At 41.7% G+C, this 20,725-nt stretch overlaps 1 protein-coding gene across 42 annotated transcripts in view; it reads right to left on the bottom strand.

Annotated features, from left to right (window-relative positions):
* clasp1a (cytoplasmic linker associated protein 1a) overlaps positions 1–20,725 on the bottom strand; it is a 76,784-nt gene that overhangs the window by 46,405 nt on the left and 9,654 nt on the right. For 41 of the 42 annotated variants that reach the window (XM_061286255.1, XM_061286249.1, XM_061286262.1 and 38 more), the window contains 6 exons: positions 13,665–13,743; positions 13,054–13,157; positions 12,842–12,933; positions 12,268–12,343; positions 9,397–9,494; positions 2,606–2,676 (listed from right to left, as the gene is read on the bottom strand). In XM_061286255.1, coding sequence (XP_061142239.1) covers positions 2,606–2,676; positions 9,397–9,494; positions 12,268–12,343; positions 12,842–12,933; positions 13,054–13,157; positions 13,665–13,743 — 520 coding nt within the window. Of the gene's footprint in view, positions 1–870; positions 1,009–2,605; positions 2,677–9,396; positions 9,495–12,267; positions 12,344–12,841; positions 12,934–13,053; positions 13,158–13,664; positions 13,744–20,725 lie in introns of those variants that run through there. The other variant, XM_061286283.1, reaches the window with a different exon arrangement.

The following is a 20,725-nucleotide window of genomic DNA, read 5'->3' as shown; positions in this document are numbered from 1 at the left end:
AGCAAGAACAAGGAAACGACTGTTGTAAAAAAGTATTTATGTAGGATAACTGTTATGTCTTTATTCAAATCTAATATAATCTAATAAAACCAAAATTAAAAAATTACAAAAAGGACCTGATTTACTATAGATCTCTAGAAGAGCGTACTAAATTGAGAGTACTAAATTCCGATTGCCTCGGTGTAGCGCCATACTTGAGTTAGGTCTAAATTCATCCAGAAGTTACCAAATTGCTATTCTTTAAAAATATACACCCCCATCGGCTCTTATTTTGCCTACGCCTCGTCTTCGACACAGTAACCAGTCATCAATACATACATCAGGGCCAGTTTGCACCTGCCTTTAAGGATTTAAAGAATAAATCAATATCTGCTTGCCTGAGCAATCAAGTCTGCACCTGTTTTAACATTACAAACGTTGGGTAAATCAGGCTCTGAATCTCTTGCACAAACACCCCCAAAATATTTTGTGTATGGCTTGTCACCATTAGTGAGATGAAGCCCATTCACCTTGGACTCGTCACCAGTATTAACGTTATCCTAACATGCATAGTTTTGTATATTGTGCCTATTTTAAGTGGTGCAGCTTTACAGCAATACAGGTGAAAACCATCAACCATGTTTACTCAGGATTGGAACAAATTGCATCAACGACTATTTCCTCATTTAAACCAAGGTACATTCACGTTTTATTTACCAAGCAGCATCTTTGCATGACAGGATGGCCATTCGCAGCTGCGTACTTGTGCAAATTATATAACAAAAGCAGTTTCAACATTCCTGTACTGTAGGACATTTATCTTAATATGTTTGCAATCTGACCACAGTACAGTGAACAGAATGTCAAATTTCATGTTCTTTTGAGTCTTACCTTCTCCTGCTGTCATGGTGCAGCTATGCCAAAGCCACTCCACAGCTCACAGCCACTCTCACCCTTCTCTCTGGGTTCTCTCGCTCTCACGCACTGTTCAGCACTAGAGAAATGGCTGCTTTGTTTTGCTCACCAGCCCTCCCTCACGCCTTTCCCTATGATCTCTCCACTCAGTTTCAGCAGCCCTCCCCAATTCGTTATTTCATCCTCATTGCAGTGCAATAGTAACATAGAACATTAACATCTAAATTTATACAACAACAACAGTTGAACAGAGTATCATAGGAGATTTTTTTTTTCTGATACATTTACAAGTGAAGTAGAAAATACATAAAACTTAAATAACACAGATGCTAAATAGCGTTGCCATCAAGCTCATGGATTTAAAGACTAAATCAGAAGAGTATCCAAACTTTTATATTTGAAGACCACATACATAACAGATGAAAAGACACAAGGGGCATTTTAAAATTCATCTTTAATTGATCAAACACGGTAAAAATCAATCAAACAAGCTGCTGTTTGATTTCAAGTAAATTTGATAAAGTGTTGCTTAACAGCTTTTTGTTCAAGGAAATATGTACTAGGGGCAATTGGTGAATGATTTTTCAAGATTTTGGGGTGGCCAACGGCACTTTATCCCACTAGACTCGAGCCATCACTGCATTCAAGGACAGCAGAATCCTATCCAAACATTCAGAACAAAACCAAGACCAAATGTTTTTATTTTAGTAAATATTTTTGTACAAATAATTGTTTTGTATCTTTGCATATTTATAAACGCTCTACAGCAGGGGTCACCGACTCCGGTCTTCGAGAAGAATTATTCTGCATGTTTGGGTCCCCTCCTCCAACACACCTGATTCAAGTTATCAGATCATCAGTAAGCTTTGCAGAAGCCCGTTAATGACCTTAGGCAGTGTTGTCACGTAAATTATTGTGATCAATTATTAAACAACCTTTAGCGCTCAGACTGTGACATTTAAAGTCTTCATTTAACCTACCGCGTATTTTCACACATTACTGTCTGTGATAGGAAATTGGAATACCAGAGGAAAACCCAAGCAAGTACGAGAACATGCAAACACCACACAAATGGGTCTGAGTCAAGATTCCAATTGTGAACCTCTTGACTGTTATTCAGTTCCATCTTTCTTTTACACCAACCTTATGTGTCGGTCTTAATCTGTCATTTTATTTGCAAGGGAGAGTTTTTTGTCTAAATTAGTCACACGACGACATCTGTGTTTTCACATGTTTTTCGGATCCACAAATGTATTTGTGATTTCCCATGTTTTTCAGATCCCTAACTGATCCCAAATGTATTTGAGATCCGAAAAACACATGACGACGGGGATGTAGTTAGGTGAATAATGTTGACACTCATCTCTCATTATCATAAGATATATTCATCATAAATATCGATTTTTTTGTGACATGCCCATCTTGATGAGAGCGTGGCAATACAAGGCGAGTGGAATGTTTTCATTTCTCAACTATACTGAGCTTGTTGAGATTGGCTCATCTATACTAACGATACAAACTGCCTCCAAATGATACCAGGTTACAGTACACATCAAAATTCATGAAATTCATCTCGTCTATTTCCCATTGAGATGTTAATGGCGAGGAAAAAAGGACAGATGTCAATGGTTAAAACCTCCCAAAAGTTATTTTTAGTGAATGGCAACAATATTATTATTTTTACTGAATGTCACCAAGGCCGTAAACTCACCTGAGCCTGAAGAGGGGATCATGTTCCCAGATCTCTGAACTTCATCAAATTTGCTGAAGATTACATTCAATCTGTAATGCAAGCACAGGACAATAATTGCGGAGAAAAAAAATAAATGACAAAAAATCCAACATTGACATTGAGCAAATGAGCAAAGATACAGATTACACACTACAGGAAATTTAAAAGTCGAAGGAGAAATAAGACATGATACTATCATTTGAGGTAACAATAGAATTTACATTGGAGGGCTCAGTTGGCATTTACTGCATAAAGCAAATGTCTGACAAGGGTTTGCACTACTAACCCAATGGCCACCAAATAATGTAGTAATTAACGTGTGTCATCTGGACTATAATTAAACGTAAACCTCAACACTGTATTTATACATACTTGATCTGCATTATGTTTCAAAAGTGTCATTGTTGCAAATAGGGAGGAGGCATTTCGTGCACGTACAAACACACACTTTAGGGAGGAAGCTGCAGGACTTCTCCATGACAGAACTTGTTTCTTGTGTGTAGTAAAATTCCCTTAAGTTATGAAGTATCCATCTAGCTCTCGTCTAAGCAAGGGTGTCCAAGTTTGGTTCTTGAAAACCCCTAACCAGCCAGGTTTAGATGTCTTTCTCCTCCAACATATGTGATTCAAATGAAAACACAGTGCGCCTTATAATGCAGCGCGCCTTATATATGGATCAGTTGATGAAATTGTTGATCCATACTGGTTGTACAAGGCGCTCTGCCAATATGTTTCAGTACGTTTTAGTACAACAAGTGAATTACAGGGTTGCATCGCATCCCAGCATTACGGCAACCGTGGTCAGGGGGCGTCACTGAATAGCTGTTGTACCCGCGAGGTTATTTCATTTCAAAATAGGCTGTTCCGTTAATGTTTTCAAGTACGTTTACGGATCAATATCCAACGGAATCGTAAATAAGCAGCACCAATGAGTCTTTAGTCGGTTACGATCACTTTGATGTGAGAGAGTTTGAGAAATGTGATTGTTTAAAGGGGGCCGCCATGATACTTTGCTGAGGCTCATGGGAGTCTACGAGCTAAGGCTCATGAGAGTTTGCGGGTGGCTAATGCTATAGTGTTAGCTGCTATACGCACGAGGCTATTTCATTTAAAAATAGGCTGCTCCGTTAATGTTTCGAGTAAATTTACGGATCGATATGGAAGGGAAACATAAGTAAGCAGTACCAATGTGTTAGATCGAACTTTAGTCAGTTCCGATCACTTTTATAGGTGATAGTTTGAGAAACGCGATTGTTTACTGAGGGCTTATTGGTTATTGGCTAGTGGATGCATACCGCAACCCTAGTCAACCTCAGTTTGTTGCGGTATAGCTTCTATTTTATGCCCCTTTTAATCCGGTGCGCCCTATATATGAAATAATTTCTAAAAAAAAAAACATATGAGGGTGTGCCTTATAATCCAGTGCGCCTTATGGTGCAAAGAATACAGTAGCTCAGCAGCACGCTTTGCAGAAGCGATCCTGATTATTTTAATCAAGTGTGTTGGACGAGAGGGAAAACTAAAACAGGCTGGGTAGTGGTTCTCAGGGACCTACAACGACATTATCTATCCATCTATCCACTGTATGTAGTTAAAAGTATAAGACCAGGCAATGTGACATGGAATTATTTTATTTTACTTGAATAAGGGTCATTTTCATATCACTTGATCAATAACGATAAAGATATTTGTAAAAATAAAACTAATGATAAATTATGAGTTAGTAACTTTTATTATGTGTAAATGCATGAAATGAAATAGCCAGGCTACTTTCAAAATGTTACTGATGTTTTAAAATTTCAAGCATTCATAATAAAGGTAATCCTTATTGAAAGAGCAAGCGGTGATGGCCGACAAATGCATTTATTGCATCATGGTAAAGACAAAAGTGTATAATTAATAAGAGAGAGGAAAGAGAGGAAAATTTAGCACATTTTAAACCACGAAGAGTCAAGTCAAAAATGTTCTTCGACTTTAAATGTCACATGACCCAATCCAAAAACTTGAGCCCTCAAAACAAAATGGCAACACCCTGAGATAGATAAAAATGGGTGGATTTTTCTGCTTAATTTATATTCAACAAACTGAATATTACCGTGTTTTTCCATGCAAAATGCGCCCCCGTGCACCCTAAAAATGGCATGTCGATGCTGGAAAAAAGCCTGCACCCATGTATAATACGCACCCAAATTTTGACTCTTACTTAAGTCCGTAAACGTAAAATTATTTCAGAAAAAAGATCATCTTTGGGAACAACCGGATGTTATTCTGCCGGTCAGTACCACTGCGCATGCGCTAGCAAACTCGATAGCAAAGAAATGTTTCGGATTTGTGTAGGGTACATTGTGACAGACAGCAAACGAGCAGGTGATTGAGCAAGCGTCTGATACCAGAGCATTGTGTTTGTATGGAGCGTGTTTGAAGTGAACAGCAGAGAAGAAAGGAACAAGGCAAAGTGTTGTGAAATAAAATATTACCTGTAATACGCATTTTGTTATTTGCTGATTGAAACTGCTAATTAAACTGTGAATTAAAACTACCGTTTTTTTCCATGTATAATGCGCAAAATTTAACGAATTTATTGTCCTAAAATCTGGGGTGCGCATTATACATGGGGACAAAAAAAAAATGTATATATATATATATATATATATATATATATATATTTTTTTTTTTTTAATCCGGATATCATACGGAGGCCGCCATTACAGATGCGCTTTCTTCTCTGCTTTCAGTGGGGATTCAATCAACATATTGTAAATAAAATATGTGACTTGACTTTCTCTTTAAATCTAAGGGAAGGACTGTGCCTAGAGCCAAGGAGGTCTGCAGACTGTCACTGTTGAGAGTTCGACAGCAAACAATTTTTTTAGTGAATACTTGTGTCATTAACATGATTAGTGACTTATTTAAGCATTCTTTTTTCACTGTTAAACTCCCTTTGTGGGCCCCACATGCTCAGAGACTATGGAAAATAGGATTCTTTTTGACTGATTTTAAAAACATGATGCAGGATTAATCAATGTATAAATACTGTGCTATATGCAATTTGACCAAGTTCTGTGTCTATATTAATGCTCAATGATAAGTATAACATTTTATTAGCATGTTGAAAAAATAAAGGTTTTATTAATCCTGTTGAACATATGTTTATTGTTGAAGATAGTCAGAAACATGGTATTAATGGACTGTCAATTAATTGCAATTTCAGCCATGGAGATTTCTGCTATTTGGTAACCTAAGATACGAAATCCAGTGCCGTGTTACGGTGAGCAGGCGGTGAAAACAGATTAGATACGATGGTGTAACGAACTGTATTGCATTTTACTGCTGAGTGTTGTTGTTGAGGGGTTGCAATGAGCATGCCATACTTAAGTACTGCAACTGAACTGGTCGCCAGTTAGTTGCAGGGAGCATAATAGAGACAAACAACCATTTACACTCACATATAGTATATAGTGTGGAAAATTAATTTATGCTGCCTGCACAAAAGTCAGGCCATGTGTATCACAACAACATCAGGGACCCGATTGTATATCCCATAATGGAATTAGCATCCTCAGAAAGCAAATAATGAAAACTCATTTGGGAAACATAAAGGTTTTGCGTTTAAAGTTTGAAAAATATTAGTTTAGAATATTGAATATTATTTTTCTTTCTGATTAAAAAATACTTGTCTTCCCATGGGCTCACCACCTGTGGAAGGGGCCAAAGGGGTCGGGTGCAGTGCAAGCTGGGCGGCGGCCAAAGGCAGGGACCTTGGCGGTCTGATCCCCGGCTGCAGAAGCTGGCTCTTGGGACATGGAACGTCACCTCTCTGGCTGGAAAGGAACCCGAGCTGGTGTGCGAGGCAGAAAAGTTCCGACTAGATATAGTCGGACTTGCCTCCACGCACAGTTTGGGTTCCGGTTCAAGCCCTCTCGAGAGGGGCTGGACTCTCTTCCACTCTGGAGTTGCCCACGGTGAGAGGCGTCGAGCAGGTGTGGGTATACTTATTGCCCCGCGGCTGGGCGCCTGAACATTGGGGTTCGCCCCGGTGAACGAGAGGGTAGCCTCCCTCCGCCTTCGGGTGGGGGGGACGGTTCCTGACTGTTGTTTGTGTCTATGCACCAAATGGCAGCTCAGAGTACCCACCCTTCTTGGAGTCCCTGGAGGAAGTGCTGGAGAGCGCTCCTTCTGGGGACTCCATCGTTCTACTGGGTGACTTCAATGCTCACCTGGGCAATGACAGTGAGACCTGGATGGGCGTGATTGGGAGGAACGGCCCCCCCGATCTGAACCCGAGCGGTGTTCTATTATTGGACTTCTGTGCTCGACACGGATTTTCTATAATGAACACCATGTTCAACATAAGGGTGTCCATGTGTGCACTTGGCACCAGGACACCCTAGGCCGCAGTTCGATGATCGACTTTGTAGTCGTGTCATCGGATTTGCGGCCGCATGTTTTGGACACTCGGGCGAAGAGAGGGGGGGAGCTGTCAACTGATCACCACCTGGTGGTGGGTTGGCTCCGATGGTGGGGGAAGATGCCGGTACGACCTGGCAGACCCAAACGCTCTCTGAGGGTCTTCTGGGAACGTCTGGCGTAATCCCCTGTCAGGAAGAGCTTCAACTCCCACCTCCGGCAGAGCTTTTCCCACGTCCCGGGGGAGGCAGGAGACATTGAGTCCGAGAGGACCTTGTTCCGCACCTCCATTGTTGAGGCGGCCGACCGGAGCTGTGGCCGTAAGGTCATTGGTGCCTGTCGTGGCGGCAATCCCCGAACCCGCTGGTGGACACCGGCGGTAAGGGATGCCGTCAAGCTGAAGAAGGAGTCCTATCGGGCCGTTTTGGCCTGCGGGACTCCGGAGGCAGCTGACAGGTACCGGATGGCCAGGCGGAACGCGGCTTCGGCGGTTGCTGAGGCAAAAACCCGGACGTGGGAGGAGTTTGGCGAGGCCATGGAGAATGACTTCCGGACGGCTTCGAGGAAATTCTGGTCCACCATCCGGCGTCTCAGGAGGGGGAAGCAGTGCAACGTCAACACTGTTTACAGTGGAGATGGCGTGCTGCTGACCTCGACTCGGGACGTCGTGTGTGGGTGGGGAGAATACTTCGAAGACCTCCTCAATTCCACCGACACGCCTTCCATTGTGGAAGCAGGGCCTGGGGACTCTGAGGCGGACTCTCCAATCTCTGGGGTCGAAGTCACTGAGGCAGTTAAAAAACTCCTCGGTGGCAAGGGTGGATGAGATGCGCGCGGATTTCTTAAGGGCTCTGGATGTTGTGGGGCTGTCATGGCTGACACGTCTCTACAACATCGCGTGGACATCGGGGACAGTGCCTCTGGGTTGGCAGACTGGGGTGGTGGTTCCCCTCTTTAAGAAGGGGGACCGGAGGGTGTGTTCCAATTACAGGGGAATTACACTCCTCAGCCTCCCTGGTAAGGTCTATTCAGGGGTGCTGGAGAGGAGGGTTCGTCGGGAGGTCGAACCTCGGATTCAGGAGGAACAGGGTGGCTTTCGTCCTGGCCGTGGAACAGTGGACCAGCTCTTCACCCTCAGCAGGATCCTCGAGGGTGCATGGGAGTTCGCCCAACCAGTCCACATGTGTTTTGTGGACTTGGAGAAGGCGTTCGACCGTGTCCCTCGGGAGGTTCTGTGGGGCGTGCTTTGGGAGTAGGGGGTGCCGAGCCAACTGATAATGGCGGTTTGGTCCCTGTATCACCGATGCCAGAGTTTGGTCCGCATTTCCGGCAGTAAGTCGGATTCGTTCCCAGTGAGGGTTGGACTCCGCCAAGGCTGCCCTTTGTCACCGATTCTGTTCATAGTTTTTATGGACAGAATTTCTAGGCGCAGCCGAGGCGTTGAGGGTGTCCGGTTTGGGGACCTCAGCATTGCGTCTGTGCTTTTTGCAGACGACGTGGTGCTGTTGGCTTCTTCAGGCCGTGATCTCCAGCTTTCACTGGAGCGGTTCGCAGCCGAGTGTGAAGCGGTCGGGATGAGGGTCAGCACCTCCAAATCCGAGTCCATGGTTCTCGATCGGAAAAGGGTGGAATGCCCTCTCCGGATCGGGGATGAGATCCTGCCCCAAGTGGAGGAGTTTAAGTATCTTGGGGTCTTGTTCACGAGTGAGGGGAGGATGGAGCGCGAGATCAACAGGCGGATCGGTGCAGCGTCGGCAGTAATGCGGACTCTGTACCGGTCCGTCGTGGTAAAGAGAGAGCTGAGCCAAAAGGCAAAGCTCTCAATTTACCGGTCGATTTACGCTCCTACCCTCACCTATGGTCACGAGCTATGGGTCGTGACCGAAAGAACGAGATCCCGGATACAAGCGGCCGAAATGAGTTTTCTCCACAGGATGTCCGGGCTCTCCCTGACAGAGAGAGTCGCTGCTCCTCCACGTTGAGAGGAGCCAGATGAGGTGGCTCGGGCATCTCATCAGGATGCCTCCTGGACGCCTCCCTGGGGAGGTGTTCCGGGCATGTCCTACCGGTAGGAGACCCCGGGGACGACCCCTCAAACCAAGCGCCTGATTCATAGGTCAGATTTTGTGATAAAACGAATAAAAATCTGCTTAGGTATGCACTTATGAGCTACGGAGGAATTAAAAAATAACAGCATATTAGTGGACATAAAAGCAAACCTTTCCAACTATTTTAGCAGGTCATGGATTACTCTTGGGTAACCTAGAGCTTGAGGTTTTATTTGCAAGACAATAAGTGCAAATGTGAACAAACAAAGCAAAATCCCTAAACAAAAAAAGAAGCAGAAACAAAGATGGAAGTACCGTGACTGAGGCAAGCCCTTCTTGCTGAGATCCATCCTCACTCTCTCACCCACATGGCGGTAGATCTCCACCAAACTACTCATAGCTCCGTCTCGTACCTAAGTGTCAACACAAGATAACTACCGTAAATTTCGGACGATAAGCCGCGACTTTTTTCTCAAATTTTGAACCCTGCGGCTTATAGTCCGGTGCGTCTTATATAGGATTTTTTTCATGAATTTTGGGATGACTTGATCACTTTTATACACTCGTAAAAATGTTGTGGACCGCTGTTGTGTGGCACCGCTTTGCTGGGCGGAGGGATATATGACATGGTCACTGGGGAGAAAAGTGGTGTGTTGATCGCATGTCCATCCGCCAGGCAAATAGTGCAGTAGAATTTACACAAAGATGAGACAGAACGAGATCAAGATGGACATTACTGAAAGGAAGCTTTTATACACAAACCATCATTATGGGGGGCTTATATATGATTATTTCCGTGATTTTTGTGATGACTTGATCACTTTTATACACTCGTAAAAAGGCTGCGGACCGCTGTTGTGCGGCACCGCTTTGCTGGGCGGAGGGATATATGGACACGGTCACTGGGGAGAAAAGTGGTGTGCTGATCGCATGTCCATCCGTGCCGTAAAATTCACACAAAGAAGAGACAGAACGAGATCAAGACGGATATTACTGAAAGGAAGCTTTTATACACAAACCGTCATTATGGGGGACAAAAGAAATGCATACGATGCCGCTTTTAAGCTAAAGGCAGTCGATGTTGATGACATTGTGTTGCGTCACCCTTTTCTTTATTTCGTGGTCCCGTCTACTCTGGAGCTATACGTGTCGCTCGCTAGTTTAATGTAATTTAGCGCTTCGTGCATGACTAAAATTAGCATGAACAGACCCTCATCATGGAAAATGCTAGAAGAAATGCATAAAACCGACGACGAAAGAGAGACTGAGAAAGTGTGCGGGAAAGGATAACTAACGCTATTCCAATCCGAAGATTTCGATGGTTTCAATGCACAGGAGGAAGATAAAGACGATGAAGCTCTTTTTTTACTTTTACTTGTATGCTTTTTTTAATCAGCCCTGTTAGTGCTGTGCTACCGTGTTGCTACTGTGTTACCGCCGCGTCTCAGTGACTTTTACCAGTATGTTTTATTTAATCAAACCCTATTAGTGCTGTGTTACTTCCGTGTTGCTGCGGTATTACTGGCGCGTCACAGGCAGTGTTTGGAAAGAAATGTTAAGGTATGTTATTAAAACTTTAAAAAAGCTTTCTGTGTCCAGTCTTTCTTTGTTAATAACTCGCGTGCACACTTCCGTGTTGCTGCGGTACTACTGCTGCGTCACAGGCAATGTTTAGAAAGACATGTTAAAGTATGTTGTTAAAACTTTAAAAAGGCTTTCTGTGTACTGTCTTTCTTTTTAAAAAACTCGTGTGCACGTGCGGCTTATAGTCCGGTGCGGCTTATATAAGGAAAAAAATATATATCCCCAGATTTTAGCTGGTGCGGTTTATAGTCCGGTGCGGTTTATAGTCCGGAAATTACGGTAATACTTTAGTCTGCTGTATCCTGTTTTTTTTTTTCTAAAGTTAATATACCGTAAATTTCGGACTATAAGCCGCTACTTTTTCTCAAATTTTGAACCCTGCAGTTTATAGTCCGGTGCCTCTTATATAGGTTTGTTTCCGTGATTTTTCTCATGACTAATACACTTATACACTCATAAAAAGGCTGTGGACCGCTGTTGTGCTGTTATGTTAATAAAAGTTATGCGTCTCTAAATCAGTGCTTCTCAATTATTTTCTGTTACGCCCCCCCCTAGCAAGAAGACATCTATTCGCGCCCCCCCTCCCCACCGTGACTATCCTAACTTGTCTTGTAAGTCGTAAAATGTTGCACTGTCGCAAACGTGACAGAAGTAACAATGAGAGCGCCACTGCCCCCTGCTGTAGTAAACGCGCAATTACACTTTATTCTAGTACTGCCAAAAAAAAAGCCTGTTCCCCAGGGTCACACGCGCCCCCCCAGGAATAGCGCCGCGCCCCCCAAGGGGGGCGCGCCCCACTATTTGAGAAGCACTGCTCTAAATGATCATCTCTTTCCTGACAATCATCTTTGTGTATATACTCTTACAAATGGTAATTAAAGATTAAAAACCTTACGCAATCATGCGGCGACTTTATATGCATTTTTCCTAACGGCCATCAGGGCGGGCTCGAGCAGAAAAGGTAAGAGTGAGAGAGGTGGAATATATGCGTCGAGGAAAACAGTAGTGGCGCGTTGTGCACGAGGAAAGTTAGCGTAAACAGAGCCCAATGATGGAAGACACTGGAAGGCGTGCATATGACGCAGCTTTCAAGTTAAAAGCCATTGAGCTGGCTGATAAAGAAGGGAACAGAGCGGTTGCACGTAAACTTGGAATGAATGAATCCATTTAAAGTGGCCCTCCAACTTGAATGGGAGGCTTGGATACCCAGCGGCGAGAAATCCTTTACAAAACCTGGACGCATGCAAAGAGCAACTTTCGCACAAGTCTGCCAGTGGAGCCTGACAGCGTGGAGCAGTGTGAAAAAATCTACCATCACCAACGTCAATCTCGTCCTGAGGCAAAAAGGCTTTTTGTGTACTGTCTTTCTTGGTAAATAACTCGTGCGCACGTGCGGCTTATAGAATCGCAACTGAATCTTACCTTCAATCATTAATTGAATTATTACAGACAGCATTATTGCAGTGCACAGAGTTGTTAATACTCATACCATTAATTGTTGCAGAATCACTTTACTATTACAATGTTTCCAGTTCATTGCTTAAAGTACATTTAACAATTCAAAATACTAAACGACAAAAATGTGGATATGATTAACTATACCTGGCTTGTGGGATCCCCCAACAAGTTACATATGTGGGGTACAATCTTACTGAGAGTCAAGCCTTGAGCTCCATATCTGAAGGACAAAAGGGGAAATTGAGTGAAATTAACAAATAAGCATGGAGAGATGTTATTTTTTAATTGTAAATGGGCTGTCACTTGCATACCACTTTTCTACTGTGATTACTCAAAGCACTTCACACGTCTTCCTCATTCACCTACTGATGACGTACCATCAGGAGCAACTGGGGATTCAGTGTCCTGCTCATGGTGTTAGTGCCTCGCTTACTGCTTCATAAACCAGTTGTATTTTTATTTATTTTTTACTCCTCTCGATGGTACTGTTGGTTTAAATAAAGGCGTTTAAGAAATGCCACGTCAAGGAACTTTGAGCCAATATTGAACAAAGCATGCCATCTAGCGGAGTTAAATAAAATAAAGTTTGAAGCTTCATTTTCCCAGTTTTTATAAAATAAGTTTCCCCCCCAATAAGGCAATTATTTTTTTACTGACATGACATAGTCCGAAAAACACGGAACTAAAAATAGAAATTGGAAGAAAGGAGGACTCTCACATGGTCAATGTGGCAATAAGGCAAAGGCAGACTCCTTCCCTGGTCCTGTTGTTCTTATGTTTGAAGCCTCCAAGCATTCGATCCCACACGTACTAATACAACACAAGATAACAAAACCAAGATTTACATAAATTATAACTTCATTAATCAAGCTGCTCACATATACAAGTAATATATCAATAAAAAAGTGTACTATAATGTACAATATATACCTGTGGAGATGCAGCTTGTTCCATGATCCTAAGCAACAGTGCTTGGTCTTGTTCTCTTACTTGGTCTTTGGCATCTCCCAATCGATCAATAAGACTAGGTAGAGCTGAATAAATAAATAAAAAACAATAAGAAGAAGAAAACATGGAAGACTCCATTCACATGCGAGTTGCACAGAAGCTTCCACCCAAGTTCACTCTTTGGGCAGTATTCAAGGATTTCACATAAAAACACAGATTCAACTGTCAATTTCATCAGACAAGCAATAAAAGTTATTTAATATTTTTTTCCAGATACCAGACAGTGGCTGCATTCAAATGCAAAGAACAGTCATCACGCCATTAAATGTTGGTCCAATTGTCAGAAAAACAGCATGGGATGTAAGGAAAATAAGTAAAGAAGAATAAAATTCTTGTTAAATCTTAATCTCAGTAGATGAATTTAAATTTTAAACTAAATAGCACAAAAAGGTAAATGCATATAGTAATATATTAGGGCTGCTATTTTAACAGACAAGTATTAGAAATCAGTTAAAATGTTTTTTTCCAGATGCCAGACAATTGACAGTTCATCAATTTTGATACCACATAATGATGTAATAGTTGAAACATACCTGTTCCAACATGAGCCCTAAATCTCTCCTGTAATCTGGTCACTAAAGCAGAGAGGAGATCCAAGCCTAGCAGAGCCACCTAGTGGGGACACACAACTATTAGTTTTAAATGTGCTTTTCTTTTCTCATCTGTCAGTAACATATTCTTTTTATTCACTAGCCATTCAATTCCATTGAAAAAACTTTTTGTGGAAGACTAAATTAGCATTGACCAATTGATACAAAGAACAAGCAGAGCGAATAAAGGGCAAATAAACCATTTAATTTAATAATTGAGACACCATGCACAGAGATTTGTTTTTAATTCTGACATTATGACCATATGCAAAATTCGAAAGACACCAATAAAGACCACATATACACATACGTATATTAAAAAAATAAAAATAAATGATAAACATAGCTTCTTTCGGGGGCCGGAACAGATTTAGTTCCCTTCATTTCAATGAGGAACAGTTCCCAATTTGACTCACGAAACAAAATAAATGTATAATTCGAGGTATAGTTTGTTATTTAATGAGCGCAGCTAATCTGGCATTTCAAAAACCGGAAATATTAAATGATGATCTTTGCAAATATTATTGATGCATTTTAGACTGAAAGGCGGATTACATCCTTTATAAACAGTTCTGATAGAAATGTGGAACTCGACATTTCAGAATGTTGAAATAGTTCATCTGATGTGGATGTATGGACCCAACTGATCCATCCTGTTGCCAAGCATATAAAACACTGAGGGGGAATGTTTCACAGACTGCACAATGGCTTGACAATAACAATTCAACCAACATGAGGGTTAAAATTAACTCCATCTGAAAACAGTACGTACATTGGGGGTGTCCAGACTTTTTGTAAAGCGGGCCAGATTTGGTTAGATGAAAATGTATAGGGGCCGACTATTCGCACCGACATTCATTGAACCATTACCACTGTAAATGAACATCTAAATTTGTAACTATATCCTTTGCTGTCTGCAGATGCGTTGATATTGTAAATGAGGATCTGTTGTCAATTGCACGACCAGAAAAGTTAAAGATTAAAATAATAAATTACCGGGTTTTTTTCATGTATAATGCGCAAAATTCAACTAATTTATTGTCCTAAAATCTGGGGTGCGCATTATACATGGGTACAATTTTATTTTATTTTTTAAGAAAATCCTGGTACAACAGTTTTTCAAGAAAAGAAAAAACGACAAAGACGTGGAACCAAAAGACAGGGTGACATTACCAAAGACAGGAACAGAAACCTGTGTTATTGTCAAATATTGTTTGTTTTTTAATCTCCATTGCGGACTGGACGTCATACGGAGGCAGTATCAGTGCGCATGCGCACTATGGATCCGATGCGAATAGTCCTCTTCTCTTCTTGACTGACAATGAATGTGATAGTTTAATACAATCAGCAAATAACAAAATGCGTATTACAGGTAATATTTTATTTCACAACACTTTGCCTTGTTCCTTTCGTCTCTGCTTTTCACTTCAAACACGCTCCATACGAACGCAATGCTCTCGTATCAGACGCTTGCTCAATCACCTGCTCGTTTGCTCTCTGTCACAATGTACCCTACACAAATCCAAAACATTTGTTGCGGCTCCGAGTCACGACGAGGGGCAAGTTTTGGTTTCCAAGGGTGTTTTTATTCCTCTTCAACTTCTCTCCCATACAGAGCCGCCTTTTTCACATGTCCGCACGTCACTTTCCTCTCTTTTCATTTGATCGCGGTGGTGCCATTATGGGCAGTCGGAGAAATCAACGCCAACAAAAAAAATACATCCAGCCTAGTAAAGACCATACCAAAGACTATAAAAATGGGACCCATCGCTGCGCCGCTGCTGCTCACTGCTCCCCTCTCCCCGAGGGGATGGATCAAAATCACACGGGGATTTCACCACACCCAGATGCGTGTGTGACGATCATTGGGACTTAAAAAAAAAAAAGAAAAAAAAAATTGGGTGTGTATTATACATGGGTACAGGCTTTTTTCCAGCATCAACATGCCATTTTTAGGGTGCGTATTATACATGGGGGCGCATTATCAGGGCTCGAAGCTTATTTTTTGCCCAAGTTGCCCTCGGGCAAGTTGGAGAAAATTTTACTTGCCCGAAACAAAATTTTACTTGCCCGATTTTTTTTGGAGTGGATTTTTACTTGCCCGACACATTTTTGCAATAAAAAAGACAACACTATAAGTTTTGCCTTCATATGCCTTCGTATCCGCCAACCAGAAACAAGCTCTGCTGGTGCGCAGGCGCAGAAGAGCCAGGGACGGTGAGGGAGCATGCATTTAATTACGAAGCGCTTTGCCGTTATCAATGTATTGCAGACTTACACGAGAAACTAACCGCTCCCTAGAAAACAAAATGTCGGACCAGAAGCGGCAGAAGTTGCGAGAAATTATGCACAAAATCGTCTTTTTACAGCTTGAAAACATGGTATTATGGCAGGGCAAGTTCGGGCAAGTGAGGAAAAAATTCTACTTGCCCGTCTGCCATCGCTACTTGCCCCGGGCAATCGGGCAATCGTTAGTTTCGAGCCCTGATTATACATGGAAGAAAACGGTAAATACAATTTTATGAAAGTTGAATGAATTTTTTATTAGCTGTATTAAGTTTGTTTTATTATTGTACCGTATTGGCCCGAATATAAGACGGTGTTTTTTGCATTGAAATGAGACTGAAAAAGTGGGGGTCGTCTTACATTTGGGGTCTAGATGTTATACTCATTCACAACGCTAGATGGCGCCAGAGATCTTCAAAGCGAATGCTGAATTTAACTTCCCAGGGCAAAGCGAACCCCTGTCACGAAGAATAAAAATAAAAATAGCAGTAGCAGTTTGCATTATTTTGTTGCAATCTTTTTCTTTATTCAGATTTGTTTCAAGACTACAGTTACAGTTAGACTTTACCAAATTAAATCATTCTCCATTTTATCATTTTTACTTCAACTTCATACGCAACAAATTACTTCATAATCACAAAATAATAATCAATAGTCTTTTTGTTGTTTGCAATCACTGAGAGTGGGCGGCGCGGACGCGCAGTAGTGTGTAGAGTTAGTACGAAGTCGACAGCTCTCACCAGTAGTCCGTGTTTTTTTTTTTCCCTGTGCAGCGTCTCTTATTTTAGCGTCGCCTTAGTCCTTGGTGTGTGGACATTTGAATGAGGAACTGTCTGTGTCACTGATTATCTTGCATACAGACACTGGTGTGCACGTGAACTGGGAAGGGACGGACGGAGGAGACACGCTCGCAACCAAACATGAGCGCTAAGACGAGTTTTATTCCTGTGGCTCACTCTGGGGCGTGGAGGTCCCCTCGATAGTGCCAGCGGGCCACTTATTATTGATTTTATGACACAATGCTTCGGGCCAGTTTAAATTTAGACACGGGCCGCATTTGGCCCGCGGGCCAGACTTTGGACAATACTGATGTAAATGCTTACAACAGGGTAAACAGAACCAGACAACACAAATGGAGAAAACAAGAGGAACAGAGTCGAAAGAAGTTGTGAATAGAGCTTTAAAAAACCTTCAGATAAGCGTTCAGATAAGAAATATAAGGGAATTAGGAAAGGGAAGGCTATATGAGTGTTCGTAGTAATATTGGCTGAAAGAGCAACAAGCTAAAATTATAGGATTTACATGAGCAGCATGTGCCAATCTTAATGGAACCCTAATTGAAAGCATTGCAATTACTGCACCAGTGCCTGGCTAACCTGTAGTACAGTATACCATATTTTACGGACAATAAGTCGCAATTTTTTTCATAGTTTGCCTGGGGGTGAAACGTATACTCAAGAGCGACTTCCGTGTGAAATTTTTAACACATTTTGTCATTTCACATGTTATGTTCACACTAAACCGCAAGAGGGCGCTCTAGGCCTGCGCTGACAATTTCTGCAACTGACATAAGCGACATAGAAGAGGAAGCGCTGTGTCTTCTACTTCCGGACTTAGCGGAGTTGTTTAAAAGTGACATCGAGGATGAAGATTTCATTGGATTTAGTGATTTGGAGTGACATGAATGGTTTGGTAAACTTGTTAGCATGTTATTTATGCTAGTTATTTGAATAACTCTAAATGTGTTATGTTAACATACCAGGCACCTTTTCAGTTCGTTGTTTATGTGTCTTGTAAAGTTAGCATACCGTACAATTATCTGCCTGTTGTTGCCTCTATTTTATTTTTATTTTAAATTGCCGTTCAAGATGACATGTCTGTTCTTGGTGTTGGAGTTTATTAAATAGATTTCCTCAATAAATGCGACTTATGCATTTTATGGCTGGTGCAACTTGTACTCCGGAGCGACTTATAGTCTGGAAAACATGGTACTCATCAGGGATGAGAATGGCAAATGTGAAAAAACACAGAAAAGTAGCCGGGGATCTGGGGGGTGAGCGATGATTATATATATACGTATATATTAGGGGTGTAAATCGCGGGTTTTGTCACGATACAATATCATATCGATACAAAGAACTACGATACGATATTTGCCGATATCTTAAAGCCTGCTGCGATTCATTCACAATATATCACGATAGTGCTCTACGATCGATATATTTTTTTAAAATAGAAAATATAGAACAATATCCTGATTTATAACAATTCATACGCAAAATCAACAAGGTACTGCAAACTCTTTATTTAGGAAATTACAAGAGTATTGTAGTATACAAAGTGCTTATTTTAACACTGAACTTTGATGTCGTGTTTTTTCTTTAAATGTGTGGCGAGATTTGTGCTCCCTGAATATTTGATCACCGCATGGCAGGATTTACAAACTGCACGTGTCTTGTCCGTTGAGCCATCTTTTCTTTGGAATCCAAAGTGCTTCCAAACGAATGACTTGAAGCCTAAAGGGGAGCAAATTTCCTCGTCTTTTTGGACACTAGCCATAGCACCAGCCCAGGAGCCGCGTACTAGTTGTCGACTCCCCTTTCAGGTGCCTGCTCTGCTCACAACACAACACGCGCGCACTGCTCCCGGAAAGAGGAAGCAAGCAACAATGAACTGGATTTCAAAATAAAGTCGCGTCTAATGTCCGAGGTCAAACAAGGCGATATAAATCGATGTTTACCTTTAGCATCGATGATAATAAATCGTCGAGCATTATATCGATTAATCGATGTGTATCGATGAATCGTTACACCCCTAGTATATATATATCCCTAGATCTATAACCCATCTACAAGTGATGAAAACCCAATTGCAAATGCACATTGTGGCGATGTAAAAACACTTAGTTCTCCGCGTAAGTTAAGTTAACAAGGAGATATGATGTGACAAAAGTAGCGCCAAAATGCTGCCGAAGATAAGGCGGGTGTTGTCGCATCAGTGCTGCCAGTTAGTTAGGTTTACAGAGACAAGCCGATTTCCGTAAGATAACGTCGCGGCGGGCGAGTGAATACTCGCGAGTGCCGAGGCTAACGTTGCCCGCTTCCGTACACCCCCTCCCCATATATAAACAACATTTTCTCGACGGATTTACACGATTCACGAAAATGATACTTTCGAGGGAAAAAAACACAGAAATCCACGGATCTGCGGAAAATTCTCATCCTTGTACTCATTCACCAAGACAATATGACTGTTCTAAAAAAGGTTATCAAATGTCATAGTAGTGGTTCTCTAGCACTTCGGCACAGGACTGTTAGGTTGTGTAAAACTGCATGGAGGGGAAAAAAAACATACCGCCACAGTACTTGGTCAACATGTAGAGAGATGTCAACGGTTCAAGGAAAGCCAGAAATTAATAAAAGCTGCAGCTATTTCTCTAAGATCTTAAAACATAATTGTATGATTAAAAATACAGCAAAGTACAATAACCCTGATAATTTCCCAGTATGAGCACACTTGGATCCCCAGTGAAATTTAGTCATACAACTACACTGAAATAATCCGCCTACTGTTTAGCTCCTGCCTGCAGTTAATAGCCTCTTCATTAAGGAACTCGACTTTGTACTCTCAGAAAGGTTTTGCCTTGAGCTTTTTTTTAACAATATACAGTATTTGTTCAAAAACAGATTTGATTCAGCCAACAACAGCCATGTGTGCTTAAAGGCAGCGATGTGGCCTATCAGACGGCAACCATGGGATGGAGTGTGACGTTAGTGATAAATCCTGTTTGCTACAGGCAAGGACTATACAGCCTTGGTATCAGAAATAACATTGACAATTAACAGAACCAGCGTTTATCTGAGGAACACCCACACCTACCCCAACCAAACTTCCACTAGCACCCACAAAACACTCAACTAAATATGCATAAATCAAACTTGCGACACTCAAATATGACTGCAGTACAATGAAACATTCAAGTATACTAAAAATATTATTTGGAGAGAGGCTGCAGCTAAATTTTGGGCACGTAAAATAAAAAAGTTCTCTTAAACACGAGATTAGTCTGAAGATGTTTCAAGATAGAAAAAATAATCATGTAAATTACCGTGTCGAGAACAGCTCACAAGAAAACATGAATGAGTGTCTTCATTGTGAGATAAAACTCCATAACAAATATGAACAAGAACTTAACTGTTAAAGAACTTGTATGTATAATGGTGTAGAGTGGCCTGGAAAAACTCAACCTGATAAGCAATCTTTCATATGGTATGTTTAAAATAAGCTCAAACTGGGACACAAACACAAAGTTTGGAAATGGCGTGGCAGAGTGGTCATCTTCCAACCCAGTGGTTGGGGATTTGATCCCCATCCATTGTGACCATGTCAAAGTGTCTTTGAGCAAAACACTGGAGCCAAGAGTAGAAAATAAATAATATTAGCGAACCCTTCAGCTCACCGTGAGCGTTGAAGTAGCCACAAGCCGCTCATTCCTTATTTGTCGAGACCGATTTCTTTTGTGCAAAAAGACATTTGGTGTGGCTTGCCAAAAGAAAACACAAACAAAAAATTGAATTATTTGTTTAGTTGATTAGAAAAGGTCAGCGGGGCATATAAAGGCCAACAGACCATAGATTGCCCATGCCTGCCCTAGAATAAACAAATTAATCTTCAAGTAATTGATTATTAAATCACTTGACAACTATTTTGACAAGCGA

The sequence above is a fragment of the Syngnathus typhle genome, linkage group LG9 (genome assembly GCF_033458585.1).
Source record: "Syngnathus typhle isolate RoL2023-S1 ecotype Sweden linkage group LG9, RoL_Styp_1.0, whole genome shotgun sequence".
Taxonomy (NCBI): Eukaryota; Metazoa; Chordata; class Actinopteri; order Syngnathiformes; family Syngnathidae; genus Syngnathus; species Syngnathus typhle.
The sequence above is the reverse complement of the archived record's forward strand: the minus strand, read 5'-3'. Positions and strand labels throughout refer to the sequence as shown.